The 25,556-nt window shown below is 50.0% G+C and overlaps 1 protein-coding gene across 3 annotated transcripts in view; it reads left to right on the forward strand.

Moving 5' to 3' along the window:
- The window catches only part of Boc (BOC cell adhesion associated, oncogene regulated), a 75,573-nt gene extending 50,643 nt beyond the window's left edge, over nt 1-24,930 (forward strand). Inside the window, exons 4-19 of one of the 3 annotated variants that reach the window (XM_052158746.1) lie at nt 5,591-5,737; nt 7,608-7,751; nt 8,785-9,078; nt 9,798-10,070; nt 12,322-12,626; nt 15,901-16,063; nt 16,448-16,558; nt 16,977-17,183; nt 17,534-17,715; nt 18,217-18,322; nt 19,192-19,314; nt 21,323-21,544; nt 22,203-22,438; nt 22,643-22,719; nt 23,178-23,326; nt 24,192-24,930. In XM_052158746.1, coding sequence (XP_052014706.1) covers nt 5,591-5,737; nt 7,608-7,751; nt 8,785-9,078; nt 9,798-10,070; nt 12,322-12,626; nt 15,901-16,063; nt 16,448-16,558; nt 16,977-17,183; nt 17,534-17,715; nt 18,217-18,322; nt 19,192-19,314; nt 21,323-21,544; nt 22,203-22,438; nt 22,643-22,719; nt 23,178-23,326; nt 24,192-24,379 — 2,927 coding nt within the window. In that variant the 3' untranslated portion in view covers nt 24,380-24,930. Of the gene's footprint in view, nt 1-5,590; nt 5,738-7,607; nt 7,752-8,784; nt 9,079-9,797; nt 10,071-12,321; nt 12,627-15,900; nt 16,064-16,447; nt 16,559-16,976; nt 17,184-17,533; nt 17,716-18,216; nt 18,323-19,191; nt 19,315-21,322; nt 21,545-22,202; nt 22,439-22,642; nt 22,720-23,177; nt 23,369-24,191 lie in introns of all 3 variants that reach the window. The other 2 variants (XM_052158744.1, XM_052158745.1) reach the window with 2 other exon arrangements.
- Nucleotides 24,931-25,556: the final 626 nt, after the last annotated feature.

Consider the following 25,556-nt stretch of genomic DNA (forward strand, 5'->3'; position numbering starts at 1 on the left):
AGTAGTGGCGCCGTTGGTGCAGGCTCTTCCCAAGCTCTGCAGCCTCAGTGCAGACACAACAAACCACCACAGGGGCGAGTCGAGGCTCGGAGGCCATGAGAATTGGGGAATAGAATCGACAACAGGAAGCCCAGAAATTTGCCCTTGGCTCTGGGGCTGCTCAGAAACGCAGCGGCTCTGCCAACGGAGCCCCAGGCCGAGCCGCAATCCGGTGGATCCCAGCCAAACCTCGGCAGGTAAGTGCAGGCCTGTCCCCTGATCTCTGAGAGCACAGGAGGAGTATGTGATGAGACTGTGTGTGTGATAAGTGTCTGCATGGAGATGAGGTGTCGGTGACTCCCACAGCATCCAGCTGCTGTGGTGCCATCTTTCCTGCCTGCACAGAAAAGAGCTTTCTTTGATTTGCCACCCGGGAGAAGGCTGAGTGAAAAAAAACACTTTGAAAATCAGGGTGTGTGTGTGTGGGGGGGGGTTGGGTTATGCTAGGAACCTGGAGCTGAGACCCTTGACACTCTGTAACTGGACATGTGTTACAGAGTATGTTTTCGGGAAGAAGTAAGTCTTCAGTTAGACTTTGAGAGTTTGTATTGAGGGTATATAGACATAGTCCTCCAAGTACTGTAATTTAATTCACGATTCTAATTGTTGTTATATAATCATCATCATCATCATCATTATTATCATTATTATTACTTTGGTTTTGCAAGACAGGGTTTCTCTGTGTCACCCTGGCGGTACACAGAGAGCTTACTCTGTAGACCAGGCTAAGCCTTGAACTCACAGAGATCTGCCTGCCTCCTGAGTGCTGGGATTGAAGGCATGTGCCCTACACGTGCTTGCTCTACTTATTATTAGGAGGTTCTTATTAAGGGCAGAGTGGGGAGGACCAGAAAGTGGTTGAAAAGCTCACATGGACTCAAGATCAAATGTTCCCTTATGCATGTTCGCATACGCGCCTCACCAGTGAGGAAGTGCTTGTAAATATCTCTCACACGCTTTCTGGTTTTCCCATGGCCAAGAGAATTTGGGCCTGGCCTTCCCTTTAAGTGGAAGGAGTAGGTGTAGGACGCATCACGCAGTGAGTGTTTGGAGAAATGTCGTAGACATTGTCGTAGACAGTGCATCTAGGCATCTTACAGAACTAACGCGAGGCAGGACTCTGTATAGAGCTCAGAATACGACGGGCTTTCTCCGAGAGCACTGTGACAGTAAGGCATGTTAGTAACCGCAGGTGTGACCTCAAAGACCAGGCCTTTTGATCTCGGGAGAGCGGAGAAATGACTGGGTCTACTGGGCAGTTTAAAGAAGCAGCCGGAAGACTGAGCAGAGAGGGGCTCCAGAAGGAGGAGGCGAGGGAAGGTAAGAGATTAAAGCTGAAACAACATTCCTGCCACACATGTCTCAAGCACCCAAGACAACAGGCACCGACAGGTGTGTGTCCTTTCAAGCTGTTTCCCATGAAACTTGAGCCACCCTTCCGCCAACGGAGGCCTGTTCACCCCATCTGTAACCGAAGGCCTGGCCCTTGTTCCCAGGGAGGCTTTGTTGAAGGCCAGAAAACTCCTCTGCAGAACCTTGGCCGGGAAACAGGCTGCTTGTGCGTCCCTTCATAGGAGGCAATGCCTCTGCCTCTGCCTGCTGGTAATAATAGACTGTTGTGTTATTGATCACGGAGTCTCTTCCATCTCTGGCCTCCTTCCTGGCCAGAAACACAAGGAAAGGGGGGGGGGGGGGCGATGGGGAAGCTGATTTTTACTCAGTCATCACTTCATTACTTCACCTTTGATCCCTCAGTGAACTCTTCCCACAGCCACCAAATTAGGAGGGACAGACATGGCGGTTAAGACTTAAGCTTAGGAGGCATGAGAAGGGAACACCAAGCAAACACCAAGCTGCTGAGTATTTGTTTTGAAGCCAAGAAGCCAGTCCGCGGGGCACCCAGACGGGGTGTCCAGGGTCCTGCCCACGCGGGCTGCTGTGCACATGTTGACATTAGAACAAAAGGAGAACTGGGTTGCACGGCTGACCAGTGCCCAGCTTCATGCCTGCCTGAATGCTCTGCCTTCTGTTTCTGCTCTGGCAGTTGTCAGAGGCTGTAGTGAGAGCCAAGAGGGGCGGGGGCGGGGCGGGGCGGAAGGGAAGGAGGACCCAGGGTTCTAGGGTAGTGAGGTAGGTGCCTGGCGGAGCACATGCTTTGTGCCCGGATGAGCCTTCAGCCGTAGTGGACGCAGAAGCCTGGGGACCTTATGATGGCGGTGACTTTCTGGTGCCAAGCTCCTTTCAGTTGTTCACACCTTTCTTCAAAATGATCTGCTAGGTATACATATATTGTTGCTTGGGGCATTTTTCCTTGGAATGATGTAAAGAAAGAAGATGTGGGTGTGGGTGTGGGTGTGGGGTGTGGGTGGGGCAACTCTTGGTGGGGTAGCTTTAGATTTATTAGACCATGGAGGGAAATGGTTCTCAGTGCCCGAGGAGTTTTCCAGATGCTTCTGAAGTACAGTTGCTCGTAGCTCACTTTGTGAGGAGCTTCCTGGCTTGGCAGGTACCAGGCGCCCTGCCCTGCAGGAGGATTAGGGCCTTTGCATGTTTTCAGTGAAATGTTTTTTAAAGGAGTGGCATTACCTGTGTTCAGCAGGAGCATGGGCTCAGGCATCCACTTTCCGACAGTTCGACTTCTTCCTCTCAGAGTGAAAATCCTTCGTTGTCCTAACCCAGAGGCTCGGCCAGATCAGGGCGACATATTTCATAGGCCCGAGTTCCAAGTGAAAATGAAGAATCCTTTGTTTACACGTTGCTATGGATTTAAGATGGCTCAGCAGTTAAGAGTGATGGCTGCTCTTCCAGAGGACGTGGGTTCAATTCCCAGCACCTGCACAACCTGCAAAACAGCTCACAACTGCCTGTAACTCCAGTCCGAGGGGATCAGCTGCCATCTTTGACCTGCCAGCTGCCAGATATTTTTTTCCCAAAATAACTGCCCTTGGTCACACTTCAGTTAAATGCTCGTAGAACGTTTGTGTTAGGGCCTTGTCCTTGAGCTCACAACATAAACCAAACTTTTTGAGAGACTTTGGGTTCACAGGCCGTGTAAATGGGCCTCCAGCTTGTGAAGCTTAGTTTCCATGATATTAAGTTTGAACATCCACAGTCATTGTGGGTCAAGGCCCAGGTCAGGCTTAGAAAACACATATGAACAAGTCTTGGCGCTGTCCTTAGTAAGTTTAACACTGAAATGAAAGGGACAACGATCTTTTCATAAAAAGCAGAGGACTTTCTTCTCTACCATGGCTTGACTTATAACTTCTAGAAAGTTCTGTTACGTAGAATGTTTCCTTGACCTTGCCTGGTGACTTGATCACCAGGTTCCCCTGTGATGACTCTAGTTTACTTTGGGCTGTTATTTCTCATGTTTTGTGAGAAACCTTCTTTCTGCCTATTCCGCTTGCCTCTTCTGAGTGGCCATGGGAACAGCACTGTAGGCATATAGAGTCTTGCAATGAAATTGCAGGAAGCCCAAGGCTCAGTGTCTGAGCAAAGTTTGGAATGGTCTGCACTTTGAGAGTGGGCTTCCGCAGTACCACATTGAAAAGAGTGTCTGGGTAAAATATTTTTGGCCCTTTCTTTGTATTCTATTAGCTTTATTCCTTCTCTTAAAATAAATCCAGCTACAATCCTGAAAAACCAAGTTTCCTGTTCAGAATGTGGTTTCATTGTTGAAATGGTCCAGCTTTTCAACAGCATCAGTGATTTGGCCCACGCAAAGAGATCTGTTTTTAGACACATGGATTGTTTAGGAAACATCCTGCCCCTGCTCCAGATGGGTCTTTATCCTCTCTCCTTTTAGACTAGCTGTCCCACAGAGCTGACACAGAAGTAGCTGCAGGATGACAGAGGATGCTGAAGCCTGTGTCTGCATCCTCAGCTCCTCTCATGTTCCACAGTACCAGCTGGGGTGTCCTCGGAGATCCCTTGTCATCTAGGAGAACCATTAGGGTGCCCACATGCCAAGGACAAGCTTCAGCTTAGAGAGGGGATCTGAGAGAAGGGGTGTTTGAGAGTGGTGAAACGCATGACTGGAAGTCAAGTCATGGACCCAAGCTGACAGACGGCCTATGTTCTGCTCGAGACAGCTTTCAGATTCGCCTCTCTATTCTGCTCTCTCTGGAGATCTCCAGAGAGCTCTCTGCTGGAGACAGCTTTCTCTTGCTATTCTAAAATCTCTCTGGATAGCTCATCTCTTGTAACCAAAAGCCTAGTCTTTTATTTTACATATCAGTTCAGTCTTTACCCTAGGTTCCATTTTGATTATCCCATGCATCAGCATCCCATGACCCCAGCCCCTTGACTCTTGGGAAAAGACTGGAAGGACAAGCATAGAAAATAAGATAGCTGGGCAGGACCCTGACCTGAAATTACCATTCTGACCACTCCTGGACCTAAATTAGCTCTGTCCCAGGCTGACCTTGAACTCGGGAACCTACCAGTCTTTATAAGCACAAACAATAAACTTAGCTGGGTGGGATCTTGCTCTGAAATCTCCACTCCCTAAATCTCTTTATCTCCTTCTTTAGTATCTTTCTGACAAGCTGGATCATGGCACAGCTGCCTCTGTTCCTTTAGATCTGTGAAGCTCCTTATACAATTCATATTACATCCTTATATTTTGCATAGTTGAGAAATTATGTATTTTCAAACTCACAGTTTCAGTGTTCTTTCCCACAGTCTTAAGGGCTGTCCCGAGGGGCCCAGCATTCTACCATTTTGTGGAGACATTCGCCTCCCAGACTCAAGCTGTCTCTGATTATCATAGAGTCATTAACCTTGACAGAGGACACATTCCTCAGAGGAGGAATGTGAAAATGTGTAGACTTTTATACAAACAAGCCTTATGCCTACAGCAACCATCAACATTCACGGAGACTCATGCCCTGCGGGCTCAGTTCCAGGGGCAGGAAAGCTTGTCATGCTGTCCCTTACATGGGCATGCCAGACTTGGCATCCACAGAGCCACACCTGTGGATGTCAAGAGAGGAATAGTCATTGGAGACAGTAGATTCTGGGTAGTGGCATCTGGGCTATGATCAAGGTTGGTAACTGAGTCACTTTTCTCCTTCTGTGAATGTATGAAAAGAACCTGGGAGGCTGTTCTTGGTGGAACTGGGGGAAGACATGAGGGTTTTTTTTTCATCTTTCTCTTCAGTCTCCATTTATAGAACCTTCTGACAGCTGTGCCTGGATCTTTGTGCACTGACTGTGATACAGATCTAGGAAGCCATGTAGGACCCACTCACTCTTAGGGCTCAGTGTCACAGAAGAAACTGTTCTGGCAACCTTCTAGCAGGGTTTTCTATGTCTCCCCAGACTTATGTTATATACACCTCAAGTTGAACTATATCCAGTGATGAGGGCTATGCAGACAATCCTTGTAGAGCTGTATGTGTCTCCAGAGGCCCAGAACTGTCTCGGCACTCTCTGGAGTGAATTCTGAAACCATTTGTTGTGACTCCCAACAGGAACCCACCAGGGATGGATACCACACTGACAGTCTCCATCCAGGTCTAATAGGAACCTTCCTTTCTCCTCACAGACCTTCAGGACTTTAAGTTAGATGTGCAGCATGTGATTGAAGTAGATGAGGGGAACACAGCCGTCATCGCCTGCCACCTCCCTGAGAGCCACCCAAAAGCCCAGGTCCGGTACAGCGTCAAACAGGAGTGGCTGGAGGCCTCTAGAGGTAAGGAATGGACAGAAAGCCCCAGAGAGCTGGCTTCTGATGGCTTTCATTTGTGTCAGCTGTTGCTACCTCCCTGAGTCCCCAGGATAATGTTGACAAGCCCCGACCTCAGGCTAGCCAGCTGTCCTGTACTCTGACATTCTGGCTCTCAAAGATCCTAAGGGGACAGTTTCCATGATGGAGTTCCTCCGTCCTGTCACGGAGACTTAACTCATCTTGTGGGGCCCTGGAGGGTGTTGCCAAGTGCTTAGCACATGACTGGTTCTGGATGCTCTCTGTTCAAGCCCTTGTCACAAGGCGTGTAGAGAAAGACTGTCCGACAAGCCCAGAGTCCCCAGAGCTTCTGCGGACCCTGGTGGGAAAGGATCTTACCCCACACGGGCAAAGCAGTCTTTGGGGGGGGAGGCTGCACAGCTCCCCCATTTCCTGGGTTCTGTGGTCATCTCAGCTCTCACAGATCCCTGCTCAGACCACAGTGGGCATGATGGCTGGCCTAGGAGAGGCCACAGTGGTTCACAGTGTCAGCAAGGAGGCGAGTGTCTATTAAAATGAAGTTAGCTCACCTTACGACAAACTTATACATGAAGCCAAATAAACTTAACTCGCCCTGACCTTGTCACTCAAAAAAAAATGCATACTTTCCATAAGTATAGACTCTTTTGCTTATGAAAAGAATTTATTTTATGATTGAAATCTTTGGGGAGGGAGAAGAAACTCAGAAAGCTGCTTTGGAGACGTTAGCACCCTGGTTCAATCGCTCAGAAATAGCAGAGAAGAGATAAGAGAGGACAGGAACTCTAATCCTTCCCAGCAGAGGCTTGGCAGCAGCCGGGGGCGACAGTCACTCCGTCTGGCACTTGCCTAAGCTGCTCACACCTGGGTGGCCCAGCAGCAGGCAGGCAGCAAGCTTGGTGACACCCCGAGTCCCAGGAGGGGCCACCAGGACAGAGCTGACTGAAGGCCAGTGCCCTGCCTGCCAGGAATCAGAGGGCCACCCCTGTGGCTGGGCTGTCCAGAAGTTGCGAGTCTGCCTCCTGCCAAACAAACCTGAACACAAGTTTTAGCCCCACCCACCCACAGCCCTCTTGGACTAGGAGCAGACAAAACTGGCCAGGCTGGCGATGAACAACAATATGGTGTTTCAGTGGCTGTCACAGACAGGGCAATGACTAGAGCTCAGAACATTCCTCTTCAGTAGAAGGATTTCACTAGTAAGGCGACTTAGAGTGGCGACTGTTACACAGATGGGTAGGAAATGCTAAAGTCAGTTAGATAATTCACCTCTTCCCCACTTGTATGGCACGGAGACTCAATTATTTTTCATTTTATGTGTATGAGTACACTGTTGCTGTCTTCAGACAAACCAAACAGACGCCATTACAGATGGTTCTGAGCCACCATGTGGTTGCTGGGAATTGAACTCAGGGCCTCCAGAAGAGTCAGTGAGTGCTCTTAACTGCTGAGCCATCTCTCCAGCCCCTGAGGCTCGATCTTAATAGTGTTTTTAGCAGCAGAAATGGATCTAAGAGGCTGATGAACATCTCAGGATCACGCCTTATCCTGTAGACCTGGAGCTCAAGCCCAGGTTGGCCCTGAGCCCTGCGCCCTTTCTACCCTCCATTGAGAGAGTAAGAGGAGCCTCAGGCAAGCACTACTAATTCAGAGTCAGTCAGCCAAGCAGCCAGAGGCCTGTAGTTAGTCATTTCCTTACTCTGATGCTCCGCCCACAAGCACTAAGTTTTCTGTGGAGAACAGCATTTCAGGCTTTCTTTGATTCTCTCTTGGACCCCGCATGTCTAGGGGGGTTTCAGACTGTAAGATTCTGGGCCCGAACTCATCTCATCTCGCTTCTCCCCTACCGTCTCCGCAGACAACTACCTGATCATGCCATCGGGGAATCTCCAAATCGTCAACGCCAGCCAGGAGGACGAGGGCATGTACAGGTGTGCTGCCTACAACCCAGTGACCCAGGAAGTGAAAACCTCCGGCTCCGGCGACAGGCTGCGCGTGCGCCGTAAGGGCCAGGCTCACTTGTCATTCATGGGGTATTGTGGGCATGGCCCAGTGAAACTGGAAAGAGGGGGGAGGATCTGGCGGACCAAGTTCAGGTCCCTGAGCCTAGAGGGAGAGCGGGCATAGCATCTCGCCTTGCTTGCCACCACAAGTCACCACTGTGGAGGGCAACTCCGTTCTCATGTTGCCCCGTGTTACTCTGCAAGAGGAATGAGTTTGCTGGGCCTCTGGGCCTACCTACCCTCTGCCCCTTACTCCTAAATCGTGTCCAATGTCTCCATAGACCCCCACAGGCTCCCCCATTCATGTGAGAACGCCCCTCAAGAGTGCCTAAGTACTCAGAGAGCTGCCACCGAGCACCTGAGGTAGATTTTCCCCCCAAAACTAATGGAACAAAACTTTCTTTTCTCCCTGAGGAGGAATAGAGAGTCTCCAAAACTTTAGGGGCCGCTGGCTGGCCCATCAAGTGGCCCAGAAGGCAGGCTGTGTGGGGACCCTGGGATAGCAGCACACTGGAGAGACAGTGACCGACTGCCGTTCAGCCTCTCTGTGCACTTTCCCCACAGCTCTGAGAAAGATGGCTGCTTTCTATGCTGAGCTCCGGAAAGAACCGCTGATTTGTGCTTGGGACCTTTGTAAGACATGTATAGCTTTCAGCAGGTGTTCCTGCTCAGCTTGGTGGGGTCCTCACCCTATAAGGGACATATATGCTCCCTCAGATGCTGAGGTCAAGTAGGGGCCTAGCAGATCCTGCTGTCACACTTAGTCCTCAGACTCAGGGTGCACTGCCTGAAGTCAAGCAGGAAATCCTCTCTGTCAGCACCCTCATTTTTCTGTACGAACTTGTAGCAAAAAGGCTTAAGTCGTGTTCTGGGCAGGAGGAAGCCCTTACTCCTGCGTTGGCTATGCTGTGAGCTCAGAGAGGTCGCTTCATCTCAGGTCCATGTTCTTTGGAGCCCTTCTGGAGCTGGGCCATCAGAGACAGGATGGAGGAAGGACAGTCTCACTCTGCGTGTCCTTTTTTACCACTCCAGGGTCCACCGCTGAGGCCGCCCGCATCATTTACCCACCGGAAGCCCAGTCCGTCATCGTCACCAAAGGCCAGAGCCTCATACTGGAGTGTGTGGCCAGTGGAATCCCGCCACCTCGAGTCACGTGGGCCAAGGATGGGGCCAGCATTGCGGCCTACAACAAGACTCGCTTCCTGCTGAGTAACTTGCTTATTGACACCACCAGCGAGGAGGACTCAGGCACCTACCGCTGTATGGCCAGCAACGGGGTTGGGGACCCGGGGGCAGCTGTCATCCTCTACAACGTCCAGGTGTTTGGTGAGCATCTCCATGGGCTTCCTCTTCCTTAATCTTCCTGCTCATCTTCCTGGCCCTTCTGGAAGCATTATCTTAGTTAGGATTTTACTGCTGTGAACAGACACCATGACCAAGGCAACTCTTATAAGGACAACATTTAATTAGGGCTGGCTTACAGATGCAGAGGGTCAGTCCAGTATCATCAAGGCAGGAACCTGGCAGCATCCAGGCAGCAATGGTGCAGGAGGGACTGAGAGTTCTACATCTTCATCTGAAGGCTGCAAGCAGGATACTGGCTTCCAGCAGCTAGGATGAGGGTCTTAAAAACTCATACCCACAGTGACACACCCACCAAAACAAGGCCACACCTACTCCAACAAGGCCACACCTACTCCAACAAGGCCACACTGTCTATTAGTGCCCCTCCCTAGGCCGAGAACATATACCCTATCACAAGCCTATAACCTAACTCAGAAGGGATTCTATTGTGAAAGACCATGGAGCTGATAAATAAGGAAGCAGGCTGGGGAGACAGAAATTCTTAGATCCCAGGACTTAGGTCCTGGATCTTGGTGTAGCCTTGGTCACCTAGACATCTACCCCCTCCACGCCCGACTCCCCCCATAGGAAGAACCCAACAGTCTGTGAGGAGGAAGCCAATCTGAGGCAGTGTCTCATCCTGTGTGGTCCTAGAGCTGGGAAAATGCAGCCTTCTACATTCTGGTCTGTTTTCTCCACAGAACCCCCTGAGGTCACTGTGGAGCTGTCCCAGCTGGCCATCCCGTGGGGTCAGAGTGCAAAGCTCACCTGTGAGGTTCGAGGAAATCCCCCGCCCTCTGTCCTGTGGCTGAGGAATGCCGTGCCCCTCACCTCCAGCCAACGCCTCCGGCTGTCTCGAAGAGCCCTCCGGGTGGTCAGTGTCGGGCCTGAGGATGACGGCGTGTATCAGTGCATGGCTGAGAATGCAGTTGGCAGTGCCCACGCTGTGGTCCAACTGAAGACCACCCGGCCAGGTGAGTGCAAGGAGCCCAGAGGTCAGAAATTCCAGCTGAGCAGGTATACAGTCCTTTTCTCAAATAAAGTCAAACATAGTGACTTTTAGTTGTAAGTTCAAAATTACATTGACTTATTAATAAATCAACTGTGCAAATTTTTGTTAATGAATATGACCTATTTGGTAGGATTTTTTAAAAAAATGAATAATTTTTCCACGGCTTCCATGATTATGAAGAATCGTACTTTACAACCGGGGCTTTAAAACAAGGATGAATAAAGCCTTTCTCTTCAGTTTGAGCCATTTCAATTACACTTGCACTGGCTAGGACCCACTGTGTGCTTGGAGAATTTGAGAGAAACACTACAATGGACGATACAGTTTAGTGCCGTCATTATCAGATGCCAACGCCCTGTGGTGAGGGGGTCAGGTAGGGCTGAGATTGTGGCTGGAAGAGTCTGTGGATGACACTTTGCCACGCTGTTCTTGGCTTCTAGATTCTCGAAGAGCAGTCCCAATTGAATTCATGTCTCTCGTCACCTCAGAGGAAAAGGGAAAGACTCACTGTGTGTCAGTGTTAAAGTTTCAAAGCAAAGGACATCTCTCCATCACATGCCAACTGGAAGACCAGAGTTCAGTTACCAGAACCAGTGTCAGGTGGCTCACAGCGGCCTGTAACTCTAGTTTAGGGGCTCTGACTCCCTCTTCAGGCCGCAAAGGGTATTGTGTTCACAAAGTGCACATAAATCCATACATACATGCACACAGATTTAAAAAAAAAAAAACTTAAGCAACTTAAAGAAGTCCAAGTTCAAAGTCTGACCATGCAGTCTTGCTGTTTTCTTTGCCCAAGCCTATCCCGTTTGGATCACACCTTCAACCCTGTGGCCCATGAATGCCCAGATGACCTCCTGAAGGGAAACTGTGACCCTGTGCGGACAGGTTGTCCCAGAGTTCTTGTCTCAAAGCAAAAAGTCTTTCAAATGATTTAAAGCCTTTACACCCTTAAGGCTGCCCAGAGTGAGGTCCAACCATTTCCTGACATGTCCTCAAGACATACTTCGTACATATGTAGGTGCAAAGTGTGTGGCTTTCTGTTAATGGCTCTGATGACTTTAAGGACTTTAAGGAGGTTTCCTTGGCCCAATGTCTATTCTTCAAATTGTTTTCATATTCCTCCTTGTTCCTAATTCTCTCCACAGGCCTTGTAAAATCAGCTGGCATTAATCATGCCGTGGCCTAGATGCTGGACTACCTTGAGATTTCCTCTAGTTAGTCTGACACTTTCAAACATGGCTTCGCACAATCTTTGTCCCAGGGACAGTGGCGTGGCTTCTAGTCCAATTCCTAGCAGAGTTCCTAGTCTTCCATAAGTCCCAAGTACAGCCTCCCTGCCCTCCCCATCAGCATCCTGTGCTGAGCTCCCCGACCCCCATCATGTTCTGCTGACAGAACTCTGCAGCTCCCTTAGCACTCAAATCCATTCTAAACCACCCCCTATAAATCAGCCCCGAAGGCGGCAGCAGAACCACATGACAGATTTACTTACAGCGCATCCGTCACACTTCCCTGGTGCCAATTTTCTGGGTTCGTCACTTTTTCCAGCACAAACAAAATAACTTCAAAGGAGAGAACAGCTTGAAGGGAAGGAATCTTGCTTTGGTTCATGAATTCAGAGGTTTGAGTGCAAAGCCTTAGCTCCACTGAGTCTGGGCCCATAGTGAGGCAGAACCTCATGGCAGTTTCTGTGACAGAAACTACATAGGGAGGGAAAGGATAACCTTCACAAGTATGCCTCTGTGGCTCACTTCCTCCGGCAAGGCCCAGCCTCCCCCCAAATTGCACTAGCAGCTGGGGACCAATCAGGGGACAATGCCTGGATGGGACATTTGGTATTTAAACCATCAGTGCCAGCGAAATGCTTCAGCAGATAAAGGTGCTTCCTGCTAAGCCTGAAGACCTGAATACAAGCCCCAGGACCCACACTCACACTGTGTGGCAGACACACACACACACACACAGAGAGAGAGAGAGAGAGCATAAAATATAATAAAATATAAATATAATCCTCAGCATCATGCCAAGACCTTCTTTCCCTTCTGCCAGGACAAGGGCACCAGGCTTCTCTTCTGCAGAGCCTGGTTGTGTGTCACAGAGTGGGCTCATCCTGCCCTCAGGTCTTCTCTGATTTTATTCTGTTTTCTCCCTGGCAGGTGATCAGGGCCACTAACACCTTCCCCCTTCCCTTCTTTTTCCTGCTTGGTCCTCAGACACAACCCTGAGACCCGGGAGGGATACTAAGGCGATTGCTGCCACACCTCCCATGCCGCCCTCCAGACCCAGCAGGCCTGACCAGATACTTCGGGAACAACCGGGGCTTGTTAAGCCCCCGACGTCCGTCCAGCCTACGTCCCTGAAGTGCCCGGGAGAGGAGCAGGCGGCCCCTGCGGAGGCACCTGTCATCCTCAGCTCGCCCCGGACCTCCAAGACAGATTCATACGAGCTGGTGTGGCGGCCTCGACACGAGGGCAGCAGCCGGGCACCCGTCCTGTACTACGTAGTGAAGCATCGTAAGGTATGAGCCTGGCACGGAGCCTCTCCCTCCCTGCAAGCTGCTTCTTAGTGAATGTGAATCGAGTCCCTCTGTCTGAAGCCAGGACTCAGTGTGCATTCAGCACAGCAATGCTCTTCCTTCCCCATCTCCTCAGATGCCCATCCCTACCACCCGCCTGGAGAGCTCGCGGTAATGGAGAGCGAGCTGTAATACAGGAGATCTCTCACAGGCCCAGGCAGAGACTCTGCATGGGCCTTCAGGTGTGAGCCTTGTGTACTCTTACCTGGAAGTTTGTGCCAACACAAGACCAGAGATAACACCCCCCCTCCATTACTATAGCCACCCTCCCCACTCTCCCTCACACCTCTCTATCATTTGTTTTCCAACCAAAACAAGCTCTTTCTTAGGCATACCTTCGAGAATTTGAGCAGGTCAAACAGGTCTCTCCAGCCAGGAAAACGAATATTAGGAAACACATGTTCTCCCTGTGGGCTGTGGTAGCTCCTGTTTGACCGTTAGGCAATAGAGCTCCTGGACATCACCAGGACCAGGTGTTAAGGTGTTAAGACCTTAGCTATTTTTTCCCTCAACAGAGGGAACCTGTCCAGGGCTTGTAGGAGCTGTCACAGAGAACCTTTTAGACTGCGACAGGATGCAGAGACAGAGCTGTGCCTGTCCCATGGTCCTGGCCACTGCTGGGTGAGGTGGATCAGGCCCTACCCTCTGCCACTCTCCTTCAGAGCTGCACAAAAAGATGAGAAGAGAGTCCTCATAAAACATTTCTATCCGCCACACGTTTGTGCTGTTTCTTTCCAATACCACCAGATAGTAGAAAAGTACTGGTTTTGCATGGACAAACCAAAAACTTGAATACCAGCAACCTATTCTAAATGCTTGTGTGTGTTTGGATTATTTGTGCTTATAAAAATGCTTTGTGCACTTGGTAGAAAATATGGAAATGTGAAATGGAACTAAAAATATTTACCCACCTTTTCCTACTCCAAAAGCAAACAAGAAAACAGGCCTCCCCTCACACGGTGGAATGTTCTGGCTCCGCACAAACAGCATCCCTGCTGCAAACACCACCGGCCTCTCATAGTCTGTGCATTGTCTCGGTACCAAAGAAGTTCCCAGAGCCCTCAGCTGGTCAGCAATGTACCAGAGCAGAGCAGCACCCTGTGGCCTCGTGTAGACCCAGGGGAGTCTGCAGTCCCCCCTCCACACACACACCACCCCCAGGACCAGCTAAAGGTGTGAACGTGTAATTCCCCATGTAGACCCAGGGGAGTCTGCAACACCCCCCCCCAACACACACACACACACACACACACACACACACCACCCCCAGGACCAGCTAAAGGTGTGAATGGCTTTCTGAAAAGAAACAGCCTTGTTTAGCCTGTGTTCCAGGGCAGGGCTGGTCCCAGTCCTTATTTTCTGGTGTAACTAGATACCTCCCTGTGAGTTGTAGCCAAAGATCAGGGAAGGTCAAACACAGTACCCAAGAGACAGAAACCAGTGTGATAGTAAGAATAATATTTTTCAGGCCAATAGGTGGCCCTGAAGCCACCTCCCACTGCAGGCAAGCAGGCAGAGACCGCACTGGGGTGATCCGGAAATGCCAAGCTGATGTTCCGTTCACCCTCCCAGTGCCTGTGACAGTGACTAATTACCCTTGCTTTTCTTATTTTCATTTCTGGGTCCCAGTGGAAGTCTGAGGCCGTCGCTGGGAGGGCAGAGGGAGGAGGGGGTACAGGAAAATGACAGTCAGGACGGGGCCCTGCCAGTCTGCCTTCCATTAGGCATTACCCTGTGGAACAGTTGGAGCTTTTAAGTGAATGTTGCCAAGGCAGAAAAAAAGTTTTTCTTGCCCAAGGAATTAACATAGCTTAATGGTCGTCACCCAAGAAAGAAGGTTGGAATCAGAAGTCAGCATTGGGTTGTGGGATTTTTCCCCCCCTTTCCATGCTCTGTCTTCTGCAGAGCGTTGGGAATTAGTCAGGCTGATTTTCACGTGCACAAAGCAAGTTTCATCTAGTCCACTGTAGACCCGGGCTACTGTGTTTGGGTTTCCAGCATCACTGGGGATTCTCAGCTTGTGAAAACCTTTCCCCTTGGAACAAATCCTGCAAGCCCGACGGTAATGAGCTCAGACCATCCCCTTGCCCTGAATGGAAGGTTTTGTTCTACTTGGGAATCTTTTGCTCAGGGACAAGAGCTTTCCCCAGCAGCTGGTCGCTTTCTTAATCAAACCTCAACTCTCCATTCCGCCAGGCTTTCTGCGATGCACAGAGCTGGCCATAAAGTCCTTCTTAAAAGATGGTGGGCGAGAGGAAATAATCTCTCACCATTGCCTTTGGGTACCCGGAGCCCTCCCACAAATTTTTTTTTTTTTTTGAGAGCTAACCATTAAAAGTTCATTTCTAATCCTTCACGTACACTCTGTTTTTGCGCTTCAAAAACAAGGACAGGGAGCAGAAACAGGGAAAGAATTTTAAAGTGAGAAATCTCACAGGGTGAAGGTTGCCAAGAGCAGCAGGAGACAGGCCAGGCATTCATGTGTCGGGAACCTCACCTGTGCCAAGTCATCTAAGAGGACTCCAGAGCAGCCCAAGACATTGTATTTGGCCCATCTTGGAAATGAGTGGCTCAGGGCTCACCAGTGTGGGAGTTTGCTTGGGGTTATACAGTCAGAACCTGAACTTGCCGTTTTCCACTCCCAGAATCCTCAGTCTTGAACAGGTAACTTCTGAGCATGCTCTTTGGGCTCAAGTCAGGGTTTCTGTGCCTACCAGCTCTGCAGCCGTAGATGACTTGCTCAGCTCTCCGGACTTAGGCTCTCTGTGAACACTGACTGCTGAGACTTGGGGACAGGCCGTGAGTGCACTGAGAGTGAGCACCCGACGGTCATCTTTCCTTTGCTTCAGCTTCTGTTACCATTCTCCTCACTGTCTCTCATTAGAATACGGACCAATTAGCATTCGGTTCATTAGATTGTCTCTCATTAGAATATGCATGCTCCGTATGCAAACAGAGGGAACATTAGATGAGGGGATTGCAGGAGATGGGGGAATGACCAGCAGTATCTGTCTGGCTTTCTATCTATCCTTGCAAACGGCCCTTGATGGGATTATTACCTTAGAGAGGAGGAGACCCACTCTGAGCTCTGCAGTCCCCAACTGCCCTCAACCTAGACCAGGGACCTCTTTCTCTCTTCCTGCCATCTTGGGCGCAGGCTGAAACCCGCCCCGACACCACAGCAGAGGCAGGTCCTGACCCCGTTCACCTTCTTCAGCAGGTCACGAACTCCTCTGAGGACTGGACCATTTCTGGCATCCCAGCCAACCAGCACCGCCTCACCCTGGCCAGGCTTGACCCTGGAAGCTTGTATGAAGTGGAGATGGCAGCCTACAACTGTGCTGGCGAAGGCCAGACAGCCATGGTCACCTTCCGAACAGGTAAAGTCAAATACTTTGTTTAACTCAGAGTTCCAAAGGCCTGAACAAGTTATAGTGAGGCTGGGTGCAAAGTCCTGTTCACTTTCTTCACCTCTATCCTTCTCCAGTGGATGCCTCTCTGGCCATTTTTGTCTGCGCTAAAGTGTTATCTTTCTTCATGTGACTGATAAGCCTTTCTGGCATCTCCCCCGATCCCCCAAGCACAGGAGCTAATAGCAACAGTAGGGTTGGCCAAAGCTGGGAATTACAGCACACTTTCAGTACCCTGAAATCTTATTTGTGTCACCTTGCTGGAGCCCTCATCAGATTCTTAGACCAAATAGGATTTTGATAAGGGAGTAGTGCTTATATGCTCTCTCTCTTGTTCTCAATCCTTCTCCTCAGGACGGCGGCCCAAACCTGAGATCGTGGCCAGCAAGGAGCAGCAGATCCAGAGAGATGACCCTGGTGCCGGTCTCCAGAGCAGCAGCCAGCCTGACCACGGCCGCCTCTCCCGTAAGCCCAGCAGCAGTGAGGGGCAGGCAGAGAGCAATCAGGACAAACTGTCACAGAGGGCTTGTTGCTGCAGGTTAAATGCAGTTAGGGTTCTGAGATCCAAGAGTCCCATTGAGATATTCTGCATCTCTGTAGTGGACTACAATGAAAATATACACACTGTGGAGCCTTTGGAGAAAATACTGGAATTACTGAATCTGTGGATCCAGAGAGCAGTAATTCTCTACCTTCTGTTTTTGTAGATTAGGTGAAGTTTTAGCTCCAGGAATTCTCGAATGCAGGGAGATATGATAAATACCACAGCAGGAAGAAGAAGGAACAGGCCCTGTCAGGCTCAGGTTGGGTCTACTTGAACCAGAGCATCATGTCATGGTGTCCCTGTTTGTCTACGTCTTTCCTCTGTGCACGGTCACTCCAGCCCCAGAAGCTCCAGACAGACCCACCATCTCCACAGCTTCTGAAACCTCAGTGTATGTAACTTGGATTCCCAGAGGAAACGGCGGCTTCCCGATTCAGTCTTTCCGTGTGGAGTACAAGAAGCTAAAAAGAGTGGGAGATTGGATTCTGGCCACCAGTGCCATACCTCCCTCAAGGCTCTCTGTGGAGATCACAGGCCTGGAGAAAGGTAGGAGCCTGGTCCTCTTCCTGGTCCTTTCTGTCCTGGGACCGCATGGAGGAGAAGGAGGAATAATGGAAGGTCTTCTGTAATCCAGTCTTCCCTTCATTCTCCACAGAGTACTCATGGGTGTGGCATTTGTGGCTCAGCTCAACCACAGCCCCACAGCCTCTCCTCTTTTCCTCTCAAAGAGGAGTCCAGAGCCACTTCCTGTGTGGCATGAGGAGGATGAGGGTTCTTATGGATCCTGTGTGGACATCATTGGGGAAGAGCTGACCAGATATCCCTGGGCTGGGCCTTGAAGGGCAGCAGGGGAAACCAGCTGTATTTCCCAGGCTCAGGAAGGATCTCTCTCACAGGTATTTCTTACAAGTTCCGAGTTCGTGCTTTGAACATGCTAGGGGAGAGTGAGCCCAGCGCTCCCTCCCGGCCTTATGTGGTGTCGGGCTACAGCGGCCGTGTGTATGAGAGGCCCGTGGCGGGACCTTACATCACCTTCACCGATGCAGTCAACGAGACCGCTATTATGCTCAAGTGGATGGTAAGTGGCCGGGCTGCCAGTAGTGTGGAAATGTTTCTCCTGCTATTTGTCTGTGAGTTTGGCTTCCCACTTAGTAAACCTGACAGCCCCTTTGGGGTGTCCTGGGGGACGACGGTAGCTGCAGCTGTTGTTGGCTGTTGTCTTTTAAACTGGTCCCCACTTTCTGAGGGCATCCCACCCTCCTTCCTGCTCTTCACTGGACACCATAGGAATCTCCACCCTTGTCCATCATCCCTTTGTGCGTTCAGAAAGGCTCAGAAGGGATCAACGTCTTTGAAGAATTATAATTTGTTTCTTGCTTCTAAAAGCTCCAGAGCCCATCAGCAAAATAAAATATTGCCCAGTCTCTACAATCTTCAGAGAACCTGAGGGACTTACTCAGGAATGTTTGCTGGGGCCTCCATGAAGTTCAGACTCGGGAGAAGATTCCACAGGCTGGTGGGTTTGCTTTGATGATTTCTCTGATGCACTATGAACATGTCTGCTCTCTATTCCACATAGTATATCCCCGCCAGCAACAACAACACCCCAATCCACGGCTTCTATATCTACTACCGACCCACAGACAGTGACAATGACAGTGACTACAAGAAGGACATGGTGGAAGGTGAGAAGATGCACTGATGAGGTTTCCTTCACTGGTAACGGGGTCTGGGTGTTGGCAAAACCTCATGAATCATGAAATGGAGTCTGTGTTCCGCGTCAGTGAGTCCCTTTTGACGCACTTGGGGCTAGCCAGTTAAAAGGCTCAACATGCTTCTTTTTTTTTCATGATAACATATTTTTTAATAAATTCAAAGGAGAAAAAAGCCAATATGAAAATTCTAGAATCACATTCCACAGGATATACAATCACATAAAATTTCAGCTAAAATGTGGGATTTTCTTTTTTTTTCTTTTTTTTAATTCGATATATTCTTCATTTATATTTCAAATGATTTCCCCCTTTCTGGCTCCCCACTCCCCAAAAGTCCCATAAGCCCTCTTCCCTCCCCCTGTTCCCCCATCTACCCCTTCCCACTTCCCTGTTCTGATATTCACTGCTGCACTGAGTCTTTCCAGAACCAGGGGGCAACATACTTCTTTTTTTTTAATTTTTTATTTATTTATTATATATAAGTACACTGTAGCTGTCTTCAGACACCAGAATAGGGTGTCAGATCTCTTTACGGATGGTTGTGAGTCACCATGTGGATGCTGGGATTTGAACTCATGACCTTTGGAAGAGCAGTCGGTGCTCTTACCCGCTGAGCCATTTCTCCAGCCTCCCCCTTTTTTTTAATTTTTTATTTATTTATTATATATAGGCAACATATTTCTTAATGACCACGACACAACAGAAACATGGGTAGTCACACAGATAATTCTCCCCTGTGCTGGTCAGAGGCACTAACTTACATGAACAGGTCTGACTGTGTGATCAAGGTTAAGAAAACAACATATGCATCACCGTGGTGACTGTCGCTCTCCTTCCAGGGGACAGGTACTGGCACTCCATCAGCCACCTGCAGCCAGAGACTTCCTATGACATAAAGATGCAGTGCTTCAATGAGGGAGGGGAGAGCGAGTTCAGCAACGTCATGATCTGCGAGACCAAAGGTGATTCTCCCAGGGTCCTCTCCTGTCCCAGGAATTCCCACAGGCTGGAGCAGAATCTCACTCCCACCCACTCTGGTATCCCTTCCAAGAAGATCCCGACTTTTCAAGGATCCCTGACCTCATCAATTGCCTCCCAAATGATTTTCTTGAGCTGTGTGCTAATACAAGTAGGTTGCCACCATGATGGCTTCAAGGTGTGGGAACTAACTGACCCATGAACTCATTAGGAACAGAACCCATCTTAAGATGGAAATGTTCTAGGTACTCTATATTTCTTGGTATTTGGTACTATATTGGTTGGTTTTATTCAATTTAACTGTAGCCTGATGATATGGGGAGGAAATCTGAACCTCAGGAAACTTACTATATCTGCACCTTGGCCAAAGTCTTATAGTCAAGATGTGGTAGAAATAGCTTCAGGCAGTTTCATATAGCTGTAAGCCCAGGTTCATTTTATGCACTAAGACATATTAAACACACAATATATTCTGCACTAATGTGTATTAAACACACACACACATGCACTGTTCATATGTGCACATTGTTCAGGTGAGTGGGAATCATTATTTCCAGTTTTTACATACTCAAAATGAGATGAAGTCATGTATTACTAAAGACCTAATCATAGGATCACAAAGGAGAAAACAACACCCCCCTGTGGCTGAAGCAACTGTGTTCTCTCTTCCACTACGTATTGCCTTCAGTCAGTCTGCAAATTCTCACTGCTCGCCTACTTTATACACTTGTCCTCTGTGCCACGTCCATCCAAGGGAGGGACACACAGCCCAAATTCACCTATCTTCTCAAGTCTTTGGACTAACTCTAAGTTAGAATGAAGTGGAAGTGCACTGGGGGACACGCCAAGCTGAAAAAGTAGCTCCAGATGGGAGGAGGAGGAGGACGAGGAGGGGGCAGCTCAGGGGAGAGGCCGGAAGCACTGGCATCACTGGGGCACTGAAGGATGCCGGAGGAGAACCTAGTGCAGCTGGCAGGGACTGTGAAGTGGTAGAGGGTCCTTGTCGGGCTTCTTTATAATAACGGTCACAGGCAGGTTGAGGAGAGCGAATTGGGGCCCTGAAATAAAGGTGAAGAAAATGGTTTTTGTCATTGCTTTTGAGGAGGTGCGAGCAGGACCTGGGATGATCGCGTGCTGGGTTGGGAGATATAAAGCAAGCTTAATGTTTTCACATGAAGCATCCTTACGCAGGTAGCTGCCCTCCATTGGGATGGAGAGGGTGAGGAGATCTGGGCTGGGAGGAGAGAAGGACTGCGGGAGTTTCCCAGTGGCTGAATCTTGGGGGGAGGGTGCTGAAAGTGTCTGATAAAAGCAGAATGTCTCTTGCCTCCACAGTCCTCAGGTCATGGAGGGATTCATGGACGCAGGAGAGATTACCCAGACTGAGAGGGGCTGGGGCAGTCTTCCAGGATCTGAGGAGGCACAAGGACCATGAGGGGTGTTGGGCCGGGAGGCTGTGACATCAGAAAGCTGAGGGAAGCAGGTGGCAGAGTCCATGCTGGTTTGCTGGCAGTAGCAGCCCAGTGAGGAACGTAGGCCTTTGACTGTGGTCTACCTTTGATGCGAATTTCCCAGTTGTCTTCTGTCCCACGGTCCCACGGAGTCTGCAGGTGCCCTGTCTTACAACCCAAGCAATTACCTAGCACCTCGAGTCCTTTAATCTACCTGGGAATGGCGAAGCTGTGGGAAAGCTCTTTCACCTGAGTTCGTTCACTGCTCTCACACATTTTAGTTGTTCTTTCAGAAACCACAATTACCCCTGTCCACTCTGACTCAGTGTCTGGCTCACAAACACCTCAACAGCACATTGCATGTTAGGTACTAGTGTGTCCCTGATAAGTTATGGACATGATTCAAATAAGAGATATCGAGTCCCTGTGTGGAGATCTAGGCCCCATTTCCTTCCTATGTCCATGGAATCGAGGCACTTTGTTTTCCTATTTTTGTATTAAAAAAAATAAATACTGATGCGAGTTTTGTCTTCAATTGCAGCTCGGAAATTTTCTGGCCAGCCTGGAAGACCCCCACCCTTAACTCTGGCTCCACCACAGCCTCCGCCCCTGGAAACCATGGAGCGGCCGGTGGGCACTGGAGCCATGGTGGCCCGGGCCAGCGACCTGCCCTATCTGATTGTCGGGGTCGTTCTGGGCTCTATCGTCCTCATCATCGTCACCTTCATCCCCTTCTGCCTCTGGAGGGCCTGGTCTAAGCAGAGTGAGTAACACCTCAGCACGGAGGCAAAGGAGAGAGACGCGTCTCCCAGCCCACCGAGCAGGCCAGTGCCCAGGCAGGGCCAGATGGTCCAGCTCCTCCTTCCTGGGAGCTGAAGCTACCAGGGTCAGGGGGCCCCACAGAACCGCTGCGTATCTGAGGCCTCCCTCCTCACCTCTCTAGAGCAAGCATCCTTTCCTACCCCTGGTGCTCCGTGATGATCTGTTCCATCCTTTCCGGATGTCTGAAGCTGTTTCTCAAGCAGGTTCATATACAAATTGCTCCTGGCTTGTCCCCTCTTCTGTCCAGTGGGGGCCTGCCTTGAGTCTTCCCTTTCTCCTGGGCTAACCTGCCTTGTCTGTTAATCTCTGCTTCAAATAGCAGTATCTGCAGCTGACTCCCCCCTCCCACACACACACACACACACACACACACACACACACACTAAGTGGTCCTTTCACTCGTCACCCCTCCTGAAGCCATTGGTTCATGTCTTTCTATGCTTCTCACTTTAAAGAAGAAGTGGGTGATAGGAAGACTTAGAAAAAGTGTTCTCGGGCTACGGGACAGTCACCTTCCCGTCTATCCCTCTGACACTATGACTGTGGGACTTTAACCAGCTCTAGGAGGGTAAGCAGACCTCTGTCTTCTGTTCTTCCAGAACATACAACAGATTTGGGTTTTCCTCGGAGTGCCCTCCTGTCCTCCTCCTGCCAGTACACAATGGTGCCACTAGGGGGACTTCCAGGTCACCAAGCCAATGGGCAGCCCTACCTCGGTGGCATCAGTGGACGGGCCTGCGTCAGCCGACTGCACGGAAGCGGGGGCTGCCCTGCTGCTACGGTGGGCTGCCCGGGCAGGAAGCCTCCTCAGCACTGCCCAGGGGAGCTTGCACAGGTAAAGGGTCCCGAGTGCGCCCCCCCCCCCCCCCCCCGTGCACATATGGAGGGACAATGAGCTGCCTTTTGGGCATTCCCCCTGCCCACCCAGGGCCCCTGGACTGAACTCCCTATAGTTAACCACAGCCCATCCTGCTCAGTGGGGAGTACTGGAAAGTTCCTTGGGCTCCCATCATGACTTTTTATTCTTTCCTTCAAACAGCGGGAAGACACCAACAGCCTCCTGAGGCAGCCCTTCATTAGCAATGGCTGTGACCTCCAGAACCAGCAAGTTGCCAGGTAACCAGGCCCCTTCCATTCCTGCTTTTATTCCCAAGTCTCCAAGCCTCTCATTCCCTTTAGCTCCTGTCTAAAGTTTGTCACCCAGAGTCAAGCAGTGCTTCATGTTTTGTGCTCAGTGGGGCAGTTACACCGTGGGCAAGGTGCTGTGTGCACAGTTACGATGCTCTTCTGCTTGGGGGCTTTAGTTGTTACTCAGCATCTGCCACTCACTGGCTCACCGAAACCCTTGAAGGAGAACCAGCTTTGCCTACAGGCCCCTGAACACCCAGTTTGCCACCTCCCACAATAAAGCTGAACGATTACCGGCTGAATTTGGTGTGGCAGCTCCTGATGGTCACAGGGGACCAGTGCGTGTTCTGGGCCTGCTCTGATACCTTTAGGTGTCAGATGGTGAAAGGGCAGGCCCACCTGTTCTGCTTGACCTAACCCACACTATCTGACCTTGTACAATGCAGGGGTCCCAAGTCTGGCTCAGAAGAAGGCTCTTTCTTATACACGCTGCCTGATGACTCAACTCACCAGCTGCTCCAGCCTCAAGATTGCTGTCACCTCCAGAAGCAACCTGTCACCACATGCCAAACAGCAGTGAGGAGAACCCCTGAAGGTCCTGGACTAGAAGCTTCATGGGACCCCCCATATCATTCAGGTCCGCCCAGGGGCAGCAGGGAGAACTTGTCTGATGGGGTCACCCATAACACAGCAATGGCTTCAAGGAGAAAGGACAAGGCACTTCTTCAGGGGAGTGTTAAAAAGTCATGATGGCCACTCGGTTGCTACTAAAGGCCTAGAGGACCATGAGGCCTTCCCAGGACAGTCTGATTCAACACTGTAGCTGTGGTCCTCAAAGGCTGAGGGGAAAAGCATCCTCTATTCCAGAGGCCTCTCTGCTCCCCTGGTCTGTCAGGTCATAATTAGGGGGTGGTTCTTCCCAGTCATCAGGGAGCCATGCCTGCACACACGTAGCCATTGGAACTGTGTACGCCCACAGAACTTGTTCATTGAGGGCCCACCCCTGCCCATAGCTCCCTCTGTACCCACGTCAAGCAAATCCACAGGGACTTAGTTGGGGCACTTGTACTTCAGAGGATCAGTTGGTGTTTCTTAGCTTCCAGGGTGTGCATGCTCCTGCTATGATGGCCCTGGACCCTGTCTCTAGGGCATCAAATTCTAAAATACCTACAGCTCCAAAGCCAGACCATGAAAACAAGATTTGGTCGGACAAGGGGAATGGACCGTGAGGTAGAACACAGCCTGGTCAGAGAGAGCCAGGCCTCCCTTTGTGTTTTGTGTGTGCAGCTGATGGCTACAAGCAGACTGCTTTACAGTCCAAGGTCTTTGGTCCCAGCATAGATGATCTACAGTAAGGGTCCTCCCCTTCCAGGGCCAGTGTGACCAGCCATAGGTAGAGATCAGCTCACTACTGCTTGGTGAGGCTAGATTTTAATGTCACCTGCTCTCTCCCCTCACAGGGCCCCGGTGCTGTTTAGGTCTTGTACCAGTGGAAGAAGTAGACAGTTCCGACTCCTGCCAAGTGGGTGGAGGAGACTGGTGTCCCCAGCACCCTTCGGGGACCTACACAGGACAGGAACTTGGGATGAGGCTCTCTTCCAGCCCATCAGTTCACGTGTCTTTTGAAACGCCACCTCCCACCATTTAGGCCGAAGCTAATATCCCAGAAAGACTATATATTGTTTGTTTGTTTGTTTGTGACAGAGAAAAATTGGTATTTATTTTTCTATTATAGCCATATTTATATATTTATGCACTTGTAAATAAATGTATATGTGTTTCTATAATTCTGGAGAGATATGGAATCTTCCCCTTTCTGGCACAAGACAGAAAACAAGCGGCTGAGTGACTGGAGACCAGTGGAAGTATCACAGATAGTCAGGCTGCGGATGGGCCGCCGGACCTGCACTACCGGGGGCTCCAGGCGGCCCTCGGGCGCGTTGACAGAGGACCCTAAGCACACTGGTCATGAAGAACACCAGGGATAAAGCAAAGGCCATGGTGCTACAGACTGGAGCCACCTGGAAGGCACGCCTGTGTGGTGACCCAGGACAGGTTTCTAAGAAGCCAGGAGAAAATCCCCAGATGTGTGCAGCACTCTAAGCATTAACAGTCTCCCAGAATCAATAATCGGTGGCAACATATCTCTGTAAAAACAAACACTGTAACTTCTAAATAAATGTTTAGTCTTCCTTGTAACCTTCGTCTGAGTCACCCGTGAGTCAGCGTTTTCTTTAGACATTGGGAGTCCCGTCAGTAAAGAACTGCACTAGATGATCTCCAATCCATCAAGTGATAAAATCTGGAAACAGTAGCAAATGTTTTTCATGTTTTTTGTCTTTTTAAACAATGAGTGCTGAGTTTGGATTCATGTAACATGACATTGCAAACTGTTTATTCCAAGAAGGAATATACAGACAGCAAGCAAATTCACCGTTCTCTTGCTGGACTGGAAGTGAGGAGCCTCCATATTGAAGGAATGAAGTTAATTCGTGTGTGTGTGTGTGTGTGTGTGTGTGTGTGTGTGTGTGTGTAAACTTAAAACCTTTATGTAAGGCACTAGACTTAATTAGGAACTGAAAATTTTAATGCAAGTCTTCCCTCCCACATTTTGAGTATTCATTGTGCGGGGAGGGATTGCATATTTCAGGAAAATGTCAGGAAAATGAAGAGCTGAAATTCGGCCTAACACATTCAATCTTATTAAGAGTTGTATCAGACTGCTTTTCCAAGGATTTGATAAACAGGTAGTCTGGGGGCCGCCTTCGGGTTGCCTGGGATGAGTCCGCCATCTCCTGGTCTGAAGGAGTACTGCACCTAGTCGT

The sequence above is a fragment of the Apodemus sylvaticus genome, chromosome 15 (genome assembly GCF_947179515.1).
Source record: "Apodemus sylvaticus chromosome 15, mApoSyl1.1, whole genome shotgun sequence".
NCBI lineage: Eukaryota > Metazoa > Chordata > Mammalia > Rodentia > Muridae > Apodemus > Apodemus sylvaticus.